This window comes from Azolla caroliniana, unplaced genomic scaffold, assembly GCF_043228905.1.
Source record: "Azolla caroliniana isolate FFs.n. ecotype wild unplaced genomic scaffold, voAzoCaro1.0.p SCAF_2, whole genome shotgun sequence".
In the NCBI taxonomy this organism is placed as follows: Eukaryota; Viridiplantae; Streptophyta; class Polypodiopsida; order Salviniales; family Salviniaceae; genus Azolla; species Azolla caroliniana.
The window spans coordinates 14,522,162-14,541,643 of NW_028230437.1; the positions used below are offsets into that span (position 1 = coordinate 14,522,162).

The following is a 19,482-nucleotide window of genomic DNA, read 5'->3' on the forward strand; positions in this document are numbered from 1 at the left end:
AATTTGCCACACGATGAGATCTTATCAAGGAAAAAATAAAAGCATAGAAGAGTAAGGCGGTTGCTCCCAAAGAATATCACACTCTAAACCTAGAAAAAGAGAGGATTTGACCATCGATCCAATGGTAAACCAATCACTCTCAATATTACGACGTTCAAACCAATGCTGACAAGGAACAATCAAATGTTCAAGTTTATAATCATGTAGAAGGAAATCACACATCCCAAATCATGAAGAACCGCGCAGATGTGTCTTACATTCTTCAACTAAATTCAGATTAATTGCTATATGACAACCTATTCATCTACCATGAAGTGAGGGAAACTTTGAGTATATTGATCCATCGCACAAAATCAATTTCTTAATGAGCAGTTGACATGAATGGAACAGCATCATATCCTATATTGCCCAATAAGTGTAGGGAAAGGTTTTTGCATGGTAATAGAGACGGAGCCATCATGCAAAATCATCAGCGGCAATTTCCTAGCACAGGCATAACATGCACCATAGAAACGATAATCCCAAGTCTAATGTGCATCCACTACAAGTATGGATTATACAAAGTACGACCATGTTAGAAGCAGCTTTGCTCGGGGGATAGTAGATACATGCAGAGGACATATTTTTTCTATGTTGCAGTTTCAGTATACATATTTGGTAAACAAAATGGTGTGAATCTCTCAGCAGACAAATTTGAAAAATGTTCGAAGGCAATAGTCAACAAAATCATCATTGCAAACGATCTCAGAATATGGAGGACATGCTGAGAAAACAGCATGCTGCATAAAATATTTAGTGATTTTACAAACTTAAAACACTTCCAAAAATTAAGAATGTTGCTTACACTTTCCTGGCTAGTGTTCTTTGCTTTGTCGCATGTTGCACAACCTTATCTTCTACAGGCAAACCCTTTCTTCGTCGCACAGAATCGATGAGTTTCCGAGCAGTGTTAGGGGGAACACTAGCGCCATCCCCAAACTCTTCACGTTCTTCTTCAGTTCGAGGCACAAAGAATGGATCCTGAGAAAGCTCCTCCCAATGGCTGAGAACTAATTGAGGACTTGCTGCACCAGAGGTCTTCCTTCTCAACTCATCTGTGAAACCAAAGCTCTCAGCTACAGGCATGTAGGCATGCACAGTAAACATATCAGTTCCTTCCCTCATTTCTTCTTTAAGCACTCTAGCTCGCCTCTTGCCCAATACTCCATACATTTGCCCAAGAAACTCAGTAGGTGTACTGATTTCACAAAAATACATTGCCTCAACTAGTCTTGGTCTTTTAGCCAGCATAGCAGCCCGGCATGCCTCTTTAACTGCTGTCATTACTTGACCAGAAAAAGGACCATACTGATCAATGACAGCATTCTCAGTTGTATCATTGAGTTCAACACCTACTTTTCCTCTTGACGAGACTATAGCTTCCACGGTAAACGCTAAGCCCCAAGTAGGTTCCTCACAAAGCGGACCTGATGCTGTTGCTAACTGAAATCCTGATACTACACTACTCTCGAGTGCATGTGCCTCTACCATCATAGGAGAGCTAGTATCATCAATAGACACGTCAGACAGTGTGTCACTATGCTTAGTAATTCCAAGCATTTCTGATACATATGAGGCACCACCGATAAGAGCGCACTCAGGGTTCATACTTAGCCCTTCAGACCGATCATCTATCTCATGCAATCTTTTTGTATTTCCTGAAAGTGGTGTAAGAAGTAAATTGGGGCCAACATGTCTTGGACCCAGAGACCATATCCTCTCTAATTTTGCCAACCATGTTTTTGCATCCGCTTCATTCCTTCTCCTCTCATGGCCCAGACTATCATCAACAACTTGCAACGCATTAATTAGACTATTTCTCAGCACTGTCACAGGGTCTTGCACATCACCTTGTTCTAGCTTTCCATGTCCCATCTCCTTCACATTCAAATCTTGCATAACCTTGCGCAGATTTTCTTCATTCTGTTCCAGAGCTTTAGTCAAAGCTAAAGGCAACTTGCAAACATGTACCCGAACTGTGCACCTACCATTTGCAGTGGTTCTTTCCACAATATCAGAAGATAATTCACTCTTGGACGCTTCCAAGGAACCTGGCTTTTCAATCTCGATAGTTTCCTTGAACGCAACAAGTGGTGGAGAGACTACAAGCTCTATCTTCGCAAAACGTTCTCGCAGGTCTTTAATGCATCTCTCCAGATGAACCTCTCCAGCAGCAGCAAGTACATGCTCACCAGTTGTCGAGAGACTAACTTCAACAAATGGATCAGCACGATTCAATAGACGTAAACCACGTGTTAAAGATCCTAATTCTGCCGGATCTGAAGGTTCAAGTGCTACTCTCATTATAGGGGCAGCCTGAAATGTCATGCTTCTGAATGGCCAACAAAAAGGTGTTGTGGAAAGTGTAGCTGTCTTTAATATGTATTGACCTAAACCCCTTATTGCCACAAGGTTTCCCGCTGAGACAGATGCCTTTGGTTCTAAACCTCGTCCCATCATCATGTAAAGACCTTGAACAACTGCCTCTTGCATGTGCTTTTTTTCTAGTTCCTCCTTAGTTGGATCATGGAAAGGATATAGAACCAGAACTTTTTGTCCTGCATGTAGTACTCCGCTGAAAACTCTTGCAAATGCAAGAAAGCATTCTCCATGCCCTACATCCCCTAAGTTGTTTGGCTCCTCCTTTAATTCAGGTAGAAGTTCTCCATTTGGCCCTCGCTTTGGTAGGAAATCAATAGGAACTGCAAACATTTTTGACACAAATACTACGCAGGGAGAATTAGCACTGTAATCACAAGTTTTCACAGCACTTCTGACCTTCTCAAGGCTTGATTTCACTTCATCCTTACAGAATAATTCATTATTATCAGGGAAAAGGCGGATGATTCGTTCAGATTGAGCTGAGATAGGATTAGGTAATAACTCAACAACCATGGCGAATATGGTATCTGCTAGGGGTAACCATCTGCTCATGACTGCTTGTAGGACTACCTTCGCATCTTTATTCTGAAGATCACGAGCTGGAATATTTAGACTCATAGCCTTAATTATCTTATGTAAAGTATCTCTTCCAGTCATTCCTAGGAGACCTGCTTCATAGACCTGCCATAAAGGCTCCAAAATAAATTGCACAAACATAGGCTTTACTTTACCCCCTGATGCCTTCTTACCCACAATCTTCTTTGTTTTTGGAATGTAATAGAAATCTCCCCACAATGCCTTTTGCAATATATTTTCACTTGCACCCAGCTTAGCTGCATATAGAGAGGCAAACTGGTTAACACGAAATCCCCAACCATCCAATGCACATGCAAATACCACATTTCCACGTTGTGGTGAGAAAGCATCCTCCTCGTCATCTAAATCAGTCAACGTCTCCTCATCTCTCTTGTTTCCTGAGCCATCTGATTGTTCGCTGGGATTTGTCGATGCAAGGACTGAATCTACATCTGATAAATACTTCTCTGAACGAAATTTACTGATTATGTTGTTCACCTCCACCAGAATGCTCTGTTTCATACAATACACCCAAAAACAAGCTTGATTAGATAGAAAGCTTGCATCATTGCAAAGATTTTATGGCAATAGCTATAAGGACCTAATTCGTTTAACATAGTTAACTAACTCGAAGTTATTAAAATAAGATTATGGAAGGGGCGCCAAAGATATGACTTTCCACATCCTAAATCACTGAGCTAATGTCAGTGTCACGTGTCATGGAACCATTCTGAGATGGCCCCAGGGGTATGTGTGGACAACCCACACTAAAATTGTGTGGGCAACAGAGTGGACACACATACTAGCCCAAAGGACACACCAGATCTTTTTTCTTGCTTTTCATCTTTGCCTTCTTGTTTTCCTTCATCACATATATCTTTTATTCATTAAGAGAGAGGAGAGCATGACTAAAAGGTCATGACAATTGTATCATAGTGAGGTTATCTTGTCACAGAATCCATTGTTGCTAATAATGCCTCCATATCCATCACCATTGTAGCTTCTGTGTTTATTACTGCCGAATGGGTCAAATCCATCTTACCAGGTTCAGCTGAATGGTCTAGAGATACGTTTCTATGCTATTCATATATATTCTTTATAAATCTTGTATCCTGTTGTTGATTACGCATTCTATGTTATATAAATATGTTTGTTAGTAAGCATTTATACTACCTGATTTAATCACATGACAGAGATACTATAGAAAGTAATAATGCCATGAGTGATTGTGAGCTACATCCTAGAATAATTCCACACTGACACTGTTAAGTTCAAGTTTTGCTATGTGAATTCAGTAGCATCAAATATATTTGTAGGTATTGATACATATTCCCATATATATGTTGATCATAATTTCAGAAAATATAATAATATAAATAAGGAAATACAGAGTCTAAGATCTACCTAAATCGCATATTTATTTAGGATCATGTGATAAATGGCATACATCACTCACAAGATTAAAACCCATTACTTCCAAATTGCCTGTCTAAGGTCTTAGCCAATAATTGATGACTGTATTTGTGATCAATAGCACATCACTAGCATATAATGATATCCTAATATAAGGTTCATCTATCTTTAAATGAATGCAAAAACTAGGCCCTTGCCAGAGAATCATAGACCTAAAATTCATTAAGGATCAAATTATAAATTTTCCTAATAAAATGTACTCAAAAATGAAAGAAATTGTCAGCATTGCTCAATTTCGGGAGCATAGACATAGACATTAATTATTCATCGTTGACATTAAGGTTCATAACTTTACACAGTAAAACCGCAAACGAGAGAGAGAGAGAGAGATACAGAGCGATACTCTGTTGTAACCGCCGCTTGGCGAAGATACAAAGCTCAAGGTCGTTGCCTCCGAGTCTCTGATTGTACCCTTGTCTTCATAGTGATAGTTGGAGTCTGTGGGCTCCCGTGGTCTTTCCCATTCAGGGTTTTCCACGTCCCAATTGGATTCGTGAAATTCGGATATTATTTGTTTCTGTTGTTCCCTTCTACCGACTACCCGTAGTGGTATGCCATTCCGTCTTTTCGGCTCTCTCCAGATTAATCCATTGTCTAAGAAGAACTTGCTGACTTGCCGTTTCTTCCGTCGAATCTTGGCTCTATTGTCTTTATGGTCTAATGATTCCTTGATTTCTTGTAGCACCTTCCCGATCAATAAGCTTTCTCCTTCGTACTCGTTTTCCCGGAACTCTCGAATTACGTTCACCCGGGATATATGCCTCGAAGTAAAGTAATTTTCGGAAACTCTTCATTATCTGTTTCGGCTACTTCGTCTCCGAACCGTGCTCTTGATAACATATCTACTACCGTGTTGTCTTTTCTAGAGATGTGTCGGATATCTAGATTAAGTGACTTTATATATGCAATCCATCTTAGCATAGCCACATCCGGTACCGTGCAACATTGCATCATCCCTAATATCGGAAGACAATCCGTTTCGATCACTACTTCGGCTCCAATCAAATAATTCCGATCCGATTTTATCGCCGACACAACTCCCCATAATTCTCTTTTAACTTGTGCATATCCACGTTGCCTTTCGTTGAGAATCTTTGCTCCGAATCGGATCGGATATCGCGAACCATCCGAGTCGACTTGGTTGATGATCCATCCGATCCCAATTGGACTGTATCAACCATTACTATGATCGGTCGGTCATAGTTCAGCTTTTTAAGTGCTTCAGCCCTCCGTAGTAATTTCTTGAGCTTCTTCACGGCGTCGGTATGTTCCAACCTCCATTCAAACTTCTTACCCTTCCGTAGCAAGTGATAGAGTGGGTCCGCAATATGTGCATAGTGTGGAATCCATATGTGGTAAAACGCACATGCACCAAGAAATCTATGGACTTCGGATTGTGACTCACATATCTCTTTCATAGCTTGAATCGCATCGATCTTGATTGGCGACGATCTTCAGCCGTAGGGCCCACATAGATGTCCGACTACCAATATCTCTTCTTGTCCGAATGCCGATTTCTCTCCGGAGAGTGTTAGGTGCACATCTTCTAACTTCCGTAGCATTTTCTCGCAATCGCGAATACGATCAACTACGAACTTTCGGCATCCTCGATCATCTATAGTCTCATCTTTCATCGGAATGTCATCTAGGAACCGCATTGTTATCTCCGGAATGCAGTCTCGGAGCACCTTGTTCATCGCATTCATCATATGTGCGACCGAGTTTGTTGCTCCCTGTGGTAGCGTGCACATCCGAACTAATCCTATCGGTGTTCGCATTGTAGTAATATCTCGGCTCTCCATGGCTAGTTGGAATTGGTCATACCCGGAGTATATTGCGCATCCGGCAAATGCTTCTGCAAATTCGTCCACTATCGGACCGATTCCGGAGTTTCGGATCGTGACTTTATTCACCGGTTGTAAATCTTGAATGACCCGGAGTCATAACCGCAGGCATTCCATAAAGAGCTGGAAATCATCAAAATATATGACTGGTGTTTCAGTTCGGAATGCTCGCATGGTAGTTTAATGGCGCAAAAATGGGGGCGAACCTTCCAATTATGGCAGATAACTAGTACATAAATTTTCCTTAGTTCTTAAGGACTCTCTTTGCAAAATAGGTCTTGTGATATCATCAATACTAAAGGATATACCTGATTATTTGCAAGCACATAAATGTTCTCTAGGTCGTCAGAATTCTCTTCAATAGTTTGTTTGTAGAAAGAAAGAAAGATATATTAACATCTTTTAAGAGGCCAAAATGGCCTATAAGACCAAATAGGAGATTACATCTTAAGCGTTGTCTTGTCTTTGAGAACAAATCAAAATAAAATAAATGTTACTAAGTAAACATAAAAGTACATAAGATAAAAAGAGACTAAAGAATCTTGTTATCAGCATATGTAAGATCTCAAGTCAGATATATCGTGAAATTTTCTTTCGAAAGATCTCCAGCATAAGTCAATCCAGAATGGAGAGGTCTCCAAATCAAGGGAAGCATCTGCAATGGCCGTAAACAGAAATGTAACATGATCACTCATGCTATGAAAGGCCCAGGCCCTAGTAAATTACATTCAAGGAAACTTGTTAGCCAAATCCCCCGCATAGGGAAGACAATGATTAGTTCTAGAAAGACTGTTGTGAGGCAAGAGAAGGCTAAGCAGTCTACGCAAACGCTGGTACCTAGTAAACCAATGTCTGGCAAGAGTAATCTTCAAACCTTTCCAAAATAGAAACCTAAACCTGCTTTGATGCCAGAACAAAGAGGTAAAGCCACACAGGAGAACCAACACTAACTTAGGTACTGTTCAAAGAGAAAGAGAAAGGTTTTGGCTAATGCCACATTAGCTCCTATAGAAGATGCGCGAGAAAGTTGGGTGTCTATGACAGATGTGGTGAATGTGACTATTCAGAAGATCGATTCTAGTTTTCTGGATTATCATTTGTCACTCAGGACCCAGAGAGCATGGCAGTTTCCTAAGACCTAGTATGTATGAGGGATTTAGTTTGTCCCTTGCGAGCAGGCAGTTGGTCTACCCATCCCAACATGAAACAAGTGTAAGTTGAAACGAAACCTTGGGCCGGTTCACGTTCCACTGTGCCAAAATGAGGAGGGTGTTGGTCGTAATAGTTACCCTGCGGGGTATGCGCGTGTGCTCTTGACGGGCGCTCCAGGAAGTAGTATGTATGACGGGATAGTAAATGATAAAGGTAAAGAGGGATGTTTGAGGGAGCAGCTATTGAGGGATGATGTTCAGCAAACAGAGAGTAGAGACAGATTTTTGGGTGTACACAACCGCTTTGATTGGTACACAAGAAAAAAGGAGGTGTCCTGTCCAGGTGAATAATGTGTTCACATATACGAATAATTACCTAATTTGTGAACTACGGGCCTTTACACCTAACAACCTCCCACTTAAAGATCCGATGTGAACATTCAAGTAACTCATGGTGAGCTTTGCCAAGACGTTTAGAGAGAATATATGCAAGATTATCTTGTGTTTTGATCTTGGTCAATGTGACTAGACCATCCCCCAAAACTTGTCTGATAAAGTGATGTCGCACATCAATGTGTTTGGTGCGCGAATGAAACATGGCATTCTTAGCAGAATACACAGCACTCTGGCTATCACATCCTAACACAGGAGTACTAACAGACATGCCAAGATTTTCAGCCAGACTGTTGAGCCATATAGCTTCCTTTGAAGCTTCTGTAGCTGAAATATATTCAGCTTCAGTAGTACTCAGTGCTACAATCTTTTGCAATTTGGAGCACCAAGATACTACTCCACCAACAACTGTAAATATATACCCGATAGTAGACTTACATGTATCCAAGTCACCTGCCATGTCTGCATCACAATATCCCTGCAAACTTAATGCACCCTTACCATAGCATAAACATTTTCTCTGTGTACCTTTAAGATACCTAAAAACACACTTGAAAGCCTCCCAATGTGCTTTGCCGGGATTAGACATATAGCGACTGACAACTCCCACTGCATAAGCAATATCTAAACGAGTAGCTACCATAGCATACATTAGAGAACCACATGCTGATGCATAAGGAATTCCCTTCATAGCATTGACTTCCATCTCATCTTTTGGACAATCAGCCTTGCTAGGTTTAAGATATGAAGGCAAAGGAACTCCAAGGAACTCCAAGGAACTTTGCTTCTGCCATATTAAATCTGTTAAGTACTTTTTCAATGTACTTTTCTTGTGACAAAAACAGCAATTTGTCCTTTCTGTTTCTACTGATTCTCATGCCCAAAATATGCTCTGCATTTCCCAAATCTTTCATATAGAAGACCGATTTCAGTTTACCTTTTAGAGCATCAAGACTAGTCTTTCTTTTCCCAGCTGGCAACATATCATCCACATATAGAACAAGTATGATGGGACTGTCATCAATATCCTTTTTCCTGTATAAACAATGATCTGCATAGCTACGATCAAAACCTTGAGAAAGCATAAATGTATCAAACTTCTTATACCACTGTCGTGGTGCCTGTTTTAGGCCATATAGGCTACGTTTTAGTTTGCATACCAAATGCTTCTTGTTAGGGACTACAAAACCCTCAAGTTGTTTCATGTAGATCTCGTCATCAATATCACCATGCAAAAAAGCGGTCTTTACATCCATTTGGTACAACTCCAGGTTAAGCATGGCAATGAGAACAAATAGCACACGAAGTGTGGTCATCTTCACAACAGGAGAGAAGACCTCTTGGAAGTCAATACCTTCCTTCTGTGCATAACCCTTGGCAACTAATCTTGCCTTGTATTTTGGTTTCCCTTCAATTTTCTTTACTTTATAAACCCACTTATTCGGAAGAGCTCTCCTTCCTTCAGGTAGGGACACAAGATCCAAAGTATCATTTGCATACAAAGATTTTATTTCTTCTTGCATTGCAAGCTCCCACTTACTGCTAAGTTAACATGACATTGCCTCCTTATAAGTAGAGGTTCACCCTCATCTGACAACATGACATAATGCAAAGAGGGCCATATCTATATACCTGCCTCCTTAAACGATTAGATCTACGTACCCAATGATCAGTATTTTTTGGGATTGTTTCTAAATCTAGAGGAAATTCAGTTTCGGCGCTTTCTAGCTGTTGCGAACCATGTCTTACAGTCGTTCAACATCTATATTTTGTTGTTCAATACCTTCATCTCGTTGTCCAACACCTTCATGAGCATCTCTTTGCTGTCCAACTTCTTCTGGCTCAAAGATAACCGGTTGATCATCATAATCAACCTTTGGTATAGCATCATGAGGTTTATTTTCAGATTTTGTGGATGGCTGTAATTGCTGAAATGTAATGCTCTTAGAGTTCTCAACAGAGGAACAAGCATTTTTCAGCAATTTTTCTTCATTAAAAACTGTGAGAAAAACTGTTAATAGCAGCAGCGGAAGAGTTAGAACAAAATAGACACAGCCAAGCTGTGAGAAGGCTGTTAGACAGCAGTAGAAAAAAGGGTTGCAAAGAGTAGAGACACAGCCAAAGAGTTGTGCTTGTTTCTAAGTAGCAGCAGAAAATAATCTCATTACAAAACAGGCTGGTATAAGCCAATTTATACAAAATTGGGAATGGTTGTTTGGTAGTTAAGAGACTCTTGTACTACCAAACAGGTACAATAAACTAGGAATAAAAAAAGGGAATATCTTGGAAAAAGTGGAAGAGACAAAAGGCATTTAAAGCATTGCAGATTCTAGAGAGAGAAGGCATTTAAAGAGTTGCAAATTCTAGAGAGAAAAGAATATGGGAAGAGAGAGAATGTAGTACAGAGATAATAAAGATGAAAGAGAGTGCAGGTCTGGAGCTGCCACCCTCCAACAAAAACATCCCGTCTGCGTACAATTTTTCTAGACTGAGATAACCAAATCCTATAGCCCATTTCACCTTCATCACCATAGCTAATAAAAATGCCCATGGTGGACTTAGCATCGAGCTTGTTTCTCAGCTCACTTCTAATGTGTACAAAAGCATCACAACAGGAAATTCGTAAATGGTAATATGAGGCTGGTCTGCCAGACCAAACCTCCTCAGGGATTCCATTCTTAAAGGACTTGTTGGCAGAATGATTACATATATGAACCGTGGTTTTTAATGCTTCTCCCCAAAATTCATGAGGGAGATTAGTTATGGACAGCATGCACCGCACTCGCTCACACAAGGTCCTATTATACCTTTCTGCCACCCCATTTGATGAAGGGTTATATGGAGCTGTAAGCTCTCTTTTCATACCATGTAAGTCACAAAAGGACTTAAATTCTGCAAATGTAAACTCACCCCCATTATCTGTTCTAAGACATTTCAATTTTGTCCCTTTTTGGGTAGTCACAAATGCATGAAAAGATTCAAATGCATCACCATTTGTTTTCATCAAGTACACCCACATCTTCCTAGAATAATCATTGATAAAGGAAATAAAATATGCAACACCGCCCAAAAATTTTACAGGCATGCTACATACATCAAAATGCACCAAATCTAGCACATTTGATTTACGAGAGACACCAGAATAATAAGAATTTCTCACTTGTTTGCCAAATAGACAATCATTACAAAAAACCAACTTTGATCCTTTAACGTCAAGTCTTTTTAGAGCAGAAAGGACTTCAAGTCCTTTTTGGCTCATATGTCCTAATCTCTTATGCCAAAGCTCTAAACGAGAATCAAATTCAGCAATAGCAAGAAACCTTCCAGGTAGAACTTTACATTGCAAACAATAAAGAGTGCCCTTTTTGCAACCTTTCACAATAACTATAGATCCTTTCTTAAGTTTCCACAATCCACCACCGAATAATGTGGTGTAACCATGCAAATCCATCTGTCCTACAGATAGCAAACTTTTCTTAATGCCAGGTACATACCTGACATCTTTGAGCACGAGCTCTTGACCATTATCCAAAGACAAGTGTATGGTGCCAATACCATCAATATTGCAAGCACTATTGTTACTAAGATAAACTTTTCCATAACTGCATGCATCAAATGTGGTAAAGCACTCCAAACATGGAGTAATATGAAAAGAAGCCCTAGAGTCTACTATCCATGTCTGTGTCAATCCATCATCAATTGACAATAAAGCATCAATAACATCTGTTTTGGTGATTTGCATGTCTTGAACATGAGCTATGAAGGCATCACTTGTAATACAAAGTACATCATCTCTATTGTATTACATTTATCATCTTTATTTTTCTTCTCTCCTACATTCTTCTTCCTTTCTAGTTCCATCTTCCAATATCTACAATCAGGTTTCTTATAACCTTTACGGCCACACTGATAGCATGTGACATCTTGTTGCTTTCCTTTCCCTCTACTCTTACTTCTATTTCTTTGTCCTACATTTGGGTTCCTGTTATCATATCTCCCCCTAATATTGTATGTTGAACCACTACCTTCTCCGCTAGATTGTCTTCTAATCTCTTCATTGAGAATAGAGCCCCGCACACCATCGAAGGTGAAGTTGGGGCTATTAGACAGTGAAACAACTAATGTTTCCCAAGTATCGGGTAAAGTCATAAGTAAGAAGATAGCTTTGAGCTTGTCATGAAAAGCTGGTAATCTTGAATCTTGTAGTTGGGATAGAGTACCTGTGAATAACGATAGATGCTTTGTTGCACCCTTCGACTCATCAAGCCTCATACTGACAAGTTTTCTCATCAAATGCACCTAATTCATAGGAGTAGTATTCTCGTAAGTTGTCTTAAGTTTCTCCCAGACTTGATGGGCAGTAATCAAGCCCTTTATATCTACAAGAATCTCATCAGAAACAGCCATTTTAATATATGTAATGGCTTTCTTATTCAGAGTGGTCCAAGCATCATTTTCCATGCTCTCTGGTTTCTTTTCCACGAGAGCATCTTCACAATCTCTCAAAAACAGGATGCCCTGCATACGCTCTTTCCACAATTCAAAACCTTTTCCATCAAATCTCTTGATTTCAAAGAGGTTTTTGAAGTGGATACCATTGCTCCCAAGATTTATGACAGATTTCTTCAGAAATTGAGCAGAATACCGATAGGAAAGGGTTTAACAGACTTGAAAGAAAAACTGAAGTGTTTTCTGCTGATTCTGAATCTAAAAAAACAGCAAAGCAGAGGAAAGAGAGTTGGCTCTGATACCAGTTAAAGGTAAAAAGGGATGTTTGAGGGAGCAGCTATTGAGGGATGATGTTCAGCAAACAGAGAGTAGAGACACAGATTTTTGGGTGTACCCAACCGCCTTGATTGGTACACAAGAAAAAAAAAGGTTATTATATTAGTTAACCCTACAATGAAAGAGGTGTGTTCACATTACAAAAGGAGGTGTCCTGTCCAGGTGAACAATGTGTTCACATATACGAATAATTACCTAATTTGTGAACTACGGGCCTTTACACCTAACAAATGATAGGCTGGTTAAAGTCCTATTTGACACAGGATCCACTCATAACTTAGTGAGACGATGGTTAAAGTCCTATTTGACACAGGATCCACTCATAACTTAGTGAGAGGATGGTTAAAGTCCTATTTGACACAGGATCTGCTCATGGCTTAGTGAGAGGATGGTTAAAGTCCTGAGAGTTCAAAGAAAGCCATCGCCCTATGTGTATATCCTCAAAATACCCAATGGTAAGGGATCAATTAGTTTTGACCATAACGTAGTTGGCTTACAGCTCATTATCCAGGATTACAGGCAGAAATTTAATTTTGACATCAGGAGCTGTTGCGTGATGATGTACATTCAGGAGGATATGGCATGCATGCAAGAAGCCAATGATTGATTTTGTGACGCGTGTATATCAGTTTGATAATGAAGGCAAGCATGTAATTATCCATGGTGTAGACGATATGCTGCAAACCATGCTCACCAATATAATAAGTAATCTCCTATAGATAGAATGTAAGTCAGCTTATTTATGCATCAAGTAGAGGTGCGGATAAGAGATCAGGTGATAATGTTGATCCTTATCATAACCTTAGTTACATTCATCAAGACTATTTGTTCTATTTAGGCTAGTTCAGTAAACATAAGGCTGTACTCGATGCGCATAATTGAAGAAAACGGGATGGCAACTCAGACTTCTGTCATTAGGCCTAGTTATTCTCGTTTCCCTACGCTTGCATTTTGGTTGAGAACAAACACCGTACTTACTTCATATGTATTGACTACTGTGCTCTTAATAAAACTACAAATCGAGCATTGCTATCCTCAGCTTCATATTGACAATTTACTTGGTGCAATTGATAGAGCTAAAATATTTAGTAAGATTGACTTGAAAGTTGGGAATCATCAATAACATATTTGCGAAGAAGATATACTAAAGACAGCTTTTCACACATGTTTTGGTCCTTACAAATATTTAGCGTTAAGATTACGACAATGTAATGCACCAGCTGCATCCATGATGATGATGAATGAAGTGCTTCATCCAATAAGGAGTAAATTTATTGTAGACTTTGTGGATGAGAAACTAGTCTCCAGCAAAACCCTAGATGAACCTGTTAATCATTCAGTATAGTGTTTGGACTTTTAAAGGACTACATATTATTCGTTAATGATAAGAAAACTTTCCTGTATCAAGAGGTCGTTGAATACAGACTTATCATATCCACTGAGGGGTTAGGGGTGCGGATGGATCCTTCAAACTCAACTGGAACTGAAGGGTCACCAGGCATGATGGACAAAACTGATGCAAGAATTCCATATGGAAATTGAGTATCATTGATGGAAAGATAACTCAGATGCCAGTGCTTTATCTAGACTTATGTTCTAGATGTGCTTCACTATAGCCAAAGTGAGGCATCACATGCTTCCAGATAAGTGGTTTGAGGATCGGCACATGGAAGATACTGGTGAAAGTTATTCTTCTGTTAGACCACCACTCTCAGTAGTTCTCTGTCGATCAAGGGTTGCTCAAGAGAAAATAAAAGACATGTGCTCTACAAGTTCTTAGTATCAGGAACTAGGTTATGAGCGATTGCCATCATAATCCATATGCTAGACAACCTTTCATTGAGCACTACTATTGGTAGCTGCATATGGACAAGGATGTGTAAGATTCTGTCTTGATGCATTCCTTGTTAGACCCCCAAGTATGAGAGAAACTGTATCTTGGATTGTTGCAACCTTTGCCTATTCCAGATAGGAAATGAAAAAGTGCATCCATGGATTTTGTTGTGGGTTTGTTTTGTAATCAATGTCAACACAACCCCGTGTTAATTTCAATTCACATGTTCATTGAAATGGCACGCTTTATTCCCTCTATGAAGAAAACAATTGTTACGTACGTAGCCGATCTATTCATTAAACATGTAAATTTGAGTTCATAGTTTGCCCGAAACTATTCTCTAAAAACAAAATACTCATTTCATAGGACAAATGTAAGCTAGCTTCTTTGAAAATGTAAACACGAAATTGAAGTTTAGTAGCTGAGAGCATCCTAAGATCGATGGTCTGCCACACAGGAAAATGGGTTAACCAAGTGTTAGGAGATATGTTGGCAGCATATGTGTTTGCATCAGAAAAATTGGAAAGGTTTTTAGTTGCTTGTGTTTGCATATTACTCACTGAAGCATTCAACAAGTCAGTTGTACCCATTCAAGCTCAATTATGGGGTTCTACTAGCTTGTCCATATTCAAAAGATTGCTAAGTGTTGTGGGACCATTTCGAGATGGCCCTGGGCCTAGGCATTGTTACACAACAACTAAGGTTGCCTGGGCAAGGGGTGAACATGCATAGCCATTGTGCAAAAGGGTTAATATAAAAAGACATGTCCTAAGGTTGAGGGGAAGTCTAAGGACACACCGTCACTTCTTTCTTTCTTTTGTTTCTTTTTCATTTTCTTCTTCATCACATGCCTCTACTATTCTTTTAGAGAAAGACAGAGCACAACTAGATTATCTGGAAAGCTGAGGCTCAACAGTTAGTATGAAGTCCTCCCATGCCCCATACCATCATAGATATATGATCAAATCTTGGAACCTTTCCATGAATAGTGTTGCAGGAGAAAGAACATGTATGCGTAGCTTTTCTACATCCTATGAGAGACTTTAGACATCCCCCACCAATTATCATTTATGATCTTGCTGTGCACAATTCTAAAATTAAAGCATTATGATGTAGTGGTAAAGGTTGTGAGTGGTAATACTCAGGAAGTTGACTTTCAAGTCTGAGGCAATGAGTTTGATGATGTAATCATAATAGCGTTTGAGATCATGCACACTAACTGCTTGATCCTAAGAATGTGTCTTTACAAACATACAGGTCAACGTTTCTTCCAGTATTTGTTGAGAAGGAGGAGATAACTCGATATGCTGCTAGCCCTGTTTATATCAATGTAACCCTAGGTCAACATCTAGACATGACATTTGGACTACCTTGACCAATGAAATGGTCATTCACCTATCAAAATGATCATATAAATCCGTGGACTAATTGACTTCTTAAAATGATCTAACCTGGAGTCACACATATACACCACTATGGCTCAACATAAGTAGACTCTCATGACTGTCCAAATGGTCATACAACTAGTAAATGAACATGTATATGGCCCAATTGACTCCTTAATCATATATTTATGTGTATGATCATTACAAAGCACCAAAAATTATGATCAGCCAGACCTAAAACAATCATGTTAGGTTTAGATCTAACCTGGAGTCGTGCATATGCCTCTGTGGGGCTCATCCTGAGCTCAACAATGAGACGATCAAGCTTGTTTAAAACAAGACAAGGAACGACTTTCTCGATCCACACCTGCCTCAACACTGCATGCGTTTGGATATGGATCCCTTCACAAACATCAACAAGCACAAGAGCCCCATCACTTAACCTTGCTGCTGTCGATACTTCACTACAGAAATCGACATGGCCAGGTGAATCGATCAGGTTGATTGTATATCGATCATGGAATGTTAGAGCTATCGAGGAGCTCTTCATGGTGATGGCTCGGAGTTGTTCATCGTCTCTGTAATCAAGGTACCTTAATCTACCTGCTTGCTTAGGATGAAGGACTCCTCCTCCTCCCGACGCTATCAAGTGATCAGCTAAGGTTGTTTTGCCGTGGTCCACATGAGCTACAATGCATATGTTGCGAATACAAGTGGTTTCTCTGTCAATGGACTTAACAGCCTCTTCCTCTGAAGCGACGGGACTTCCTTCCGAGTTCGCCATCGCCATTGACAATTAACACACACTCTCAAAATCACAAGTTCCGAGACTTTGCTTCTAACTCTTACTCTTTAAGGGAGGGATTGATTTCTTCTTGTTATTGTTCTTGAGTAACCCACTTCCCAAGCTGGCCGCCCCATCCACGAAGAACCAATCCCTCGCGGCCTGGCCTGCCTTGTTTCCCCAACAAACATACATACATATTAAACTTGGCACCATGACCTCCTAAATGTCCCAAAACACATGACGCATGGCATGTTGGTGTGTGTGACCATGTCAGTGAACTTGCACCACAGTTATTAATATCCCATGCCTTCCTTCCTTGCACACATTGTCTACCTTTGAATGATAGAAATGGGTATCCTTACTCACAAAGGCGTTGATCAAGAATTGAAAACCTTGCACATGAAATGATGATTGAGGTAATGGAGCATCAAAGGCATTGTCAGCTTCTTCATTGGCCCCAATCATAACAATCATGTCAAACAGTTATGTTAAAACTTTATAGTTAGTCTTAAGGTGCATCGCCAACTATAAAAGAGTAAATGGTTGCAATCAAGAAGATTCTCCCTTGTCAAAATGGTGTAAATTACGATGGCATCCCAAAAAAATTCACGAACAAAATATTTTTTGTTGTGTTATGAAACACCATTACTAATTTGTGGTGTTGCAATGTGCCCTTTCTGAAGTTTGAGAGTGGAAAAAATTAAGGGAATATGATAAGTCTAAGTTTTTTATTTTAAGATATGGCAAGCATATATTTATGTGTAAAGAATCAGATATAATTCTGTGCGGTGGAAGATGTGTGTGTGTGTGTGTGTGTGTGTGTGTGTGTGTGTGTGTGTGTGTGTGAGAGAGAGAGAGAGAGAGAGATGGATAGATAGATTATATTATCATCTTCGGAGGTCAAATATGACCTATGAGACCAAAAATATTACATTTCACGTGATACATGTAAAAGTGAGTAGTGACTCTTGTTCAAGAACTTGACCAATGAATGTTGCAATCGAGAGTGCACATTGTGGTTGTGAGAGGAATTCATGCAAGGATTGGGCTCGGTCGAAGAGATGTGGAAAGCATGGTCGAATATTATCAAAGGCATAGCATTGTATCAAAGTGTGATACTCAGACTCGCAAACTTGTTTAGGGCAAAGTGTGCATAGCCGACCACTCTCATCACTTGTGCCCCAACGCCCTGTCTCACATCGCAATGCATGTGAGCTAAGTCGCATGGAAGCAATGGTATCGATGTGTACGGTTTCCCTGTTCCACAAAGAATATGGTTTTTGTAGTTAGGTGCAACATGTGTAGTATAATGTGTGAAGCGTGAGCCTCCACATTTGTCCCATGTCATGATACATTGACGTTGCAAAAAGGCCTCATTTACAGAGGAATCTAGTGAGGCATCATGAAGCAAGTGTCTCGCATCCCATCTACCAAACCATTTTTCTATATCTTGCATGCAACCGGAACACAAAATTTTGGATCTTTTTGCTTGCTTCCCATGCAATTCTAGGAAGTCGATCTGAGGGATTTTTTTGAACCTTAAGCATGTATTCAACAACCCTTTCCATGGCCATGATCTCAATGAGAAGTGATCTCGTCTCAAGGAGGAGGAGGGTGTAGGTGTTTGTTTGTAGAAACGTTGTAAGAAAAATGCTTTTGGACATTTTCAAACTATTTCCACATAGATTAAGGGATGCTACCGCCCCATACTTCCACCCCATAGAGAAGAACCAGTGTCACCAAAGTGTCGAAAAGATATTTCTTGAGGACCCAACACTTAATATCTCCAAGATTGCATGTGCTCTCAAATGCATAGTATGCTCGCTTACCCGCCTCTAAGCGGCATGTAGCACATTCATTCCATATATGATTTGAAGGAACTTCAAGGCCAAGATATTTGAAGCTTTCCACACATTCAAGTGGCTCATTGTTATACATAATGCATTGTTTATCTCTTTTTTGGCTCTTCATGAGCATAATCTTTGTTTTAGAGCTATTGACACTTAATTTAGTATGCATGCAAAACAAAATCTAATGACTTCATAAGCTTTTGTGCATCTCCTAATGTATTTGCAAAATGCACTACATCATCTGCACATAGCAAAAGCATAATCACAACATTCCCAATGCAACTTCTTCAACACATTATTCCTTTGCAAACTTGGTAACCATTTCTTCCAATTCATCAATGCATAGACCAAATAGTGTTGGTGAGAGTGGGCATCCTTGCTTAACACCAATAGTGCTTTTGAAAAAATCTGAAAGTTTATCTCTCATACACACACAACATATAACCTTGTCATAAATTCGGGAAATTGCAAGCATATATTCATTTTGCACCTCAAGTTCTTCCATTCGCCTCCAAAGATGCTCACGAGGTACCATATCAAAAGTTTTCTTGAAGTCTACAAAGCAACAATATAAACCTTTACCTCTAAGGTGACTTTCCTCCATTAATACTCGAAGGGTGACAAGGTGATCAATGGTGCTATGGTATTTTTGAAAGGCAGCTTGTCCATAAGCTCTCTTACCATTTTTTTCAACCCATACATTATACATCCAAATAGTTTTGCCATTAATGAGCCAACCATGATAGTTCGATAGTTGTTTACATTATTTACATCTCCACCTTTATGTAAAGGTTTGATCCAATTTGTAGTCCAATTGTACGACATACCATGTTGCAATGCATCATGAAACATATCGTTTGTCCATACATGTGCTTCCTTTCCCGTCCATTTGAGCATTTCAGCCTTTATACATTGAAGATCGCTTGCCTTTTGAGAGGCCAATTTCTTAAGTCCTATGCATATATCTTCAATTGTAAAGAAGG

General features: G+C 39.7%; 1 protein-coding gene across 1 annotated transcript; it reads right to left on the bottom strand.

Moving 5' to 3' along the window:
• Positions 1 to 459: 459 nt before the first annotated feature.
• On the bottom strand, positions 460 to 16,651 carry LOC147867404 (Ribosomal protein S5/Elongation factor G/III/V family protein). The gene is made up of 2 exons (XM_087315185.1): positions 16,128 to 16,651; positions 460 to 3,510 (listed from the first exon to the last, which is right to left on the bottom strand). Exons 1-2 carry the CDS (start codon positions 16,644 to 16,646, stop codon positions 841 to 843), a joined length of 3,189 nt encoding a protein of 1,062 aa, XP_087171311.1. The 5' UTR covers positions 16,647 to 16,651; the 3' UTR covers positions 460 to 840.
• Between the last annotated feature and the right edge of the window lie 2,831 nt (positions 16,652 to 19,482).

What these genes read in the sequence shown, in the direction of transcription:
- LOC147867404 (XM_087315185.1), bottom strand. Translation starts at nt 16,646, where the DNA reads ATGGCGAACTCGGAAGGAAGTCCCGTCGCTTCAGAGGAAGAGGCTGTT. An exon ending in AGGCATATGCACGACTCCAG is followed by an intron (nt 3,511 to 16,127) that starts GTTAGATCTAAA and finishes TGTATGAAACAG; the next exon opens with AGCATTCTGGTGGAGGTGAA.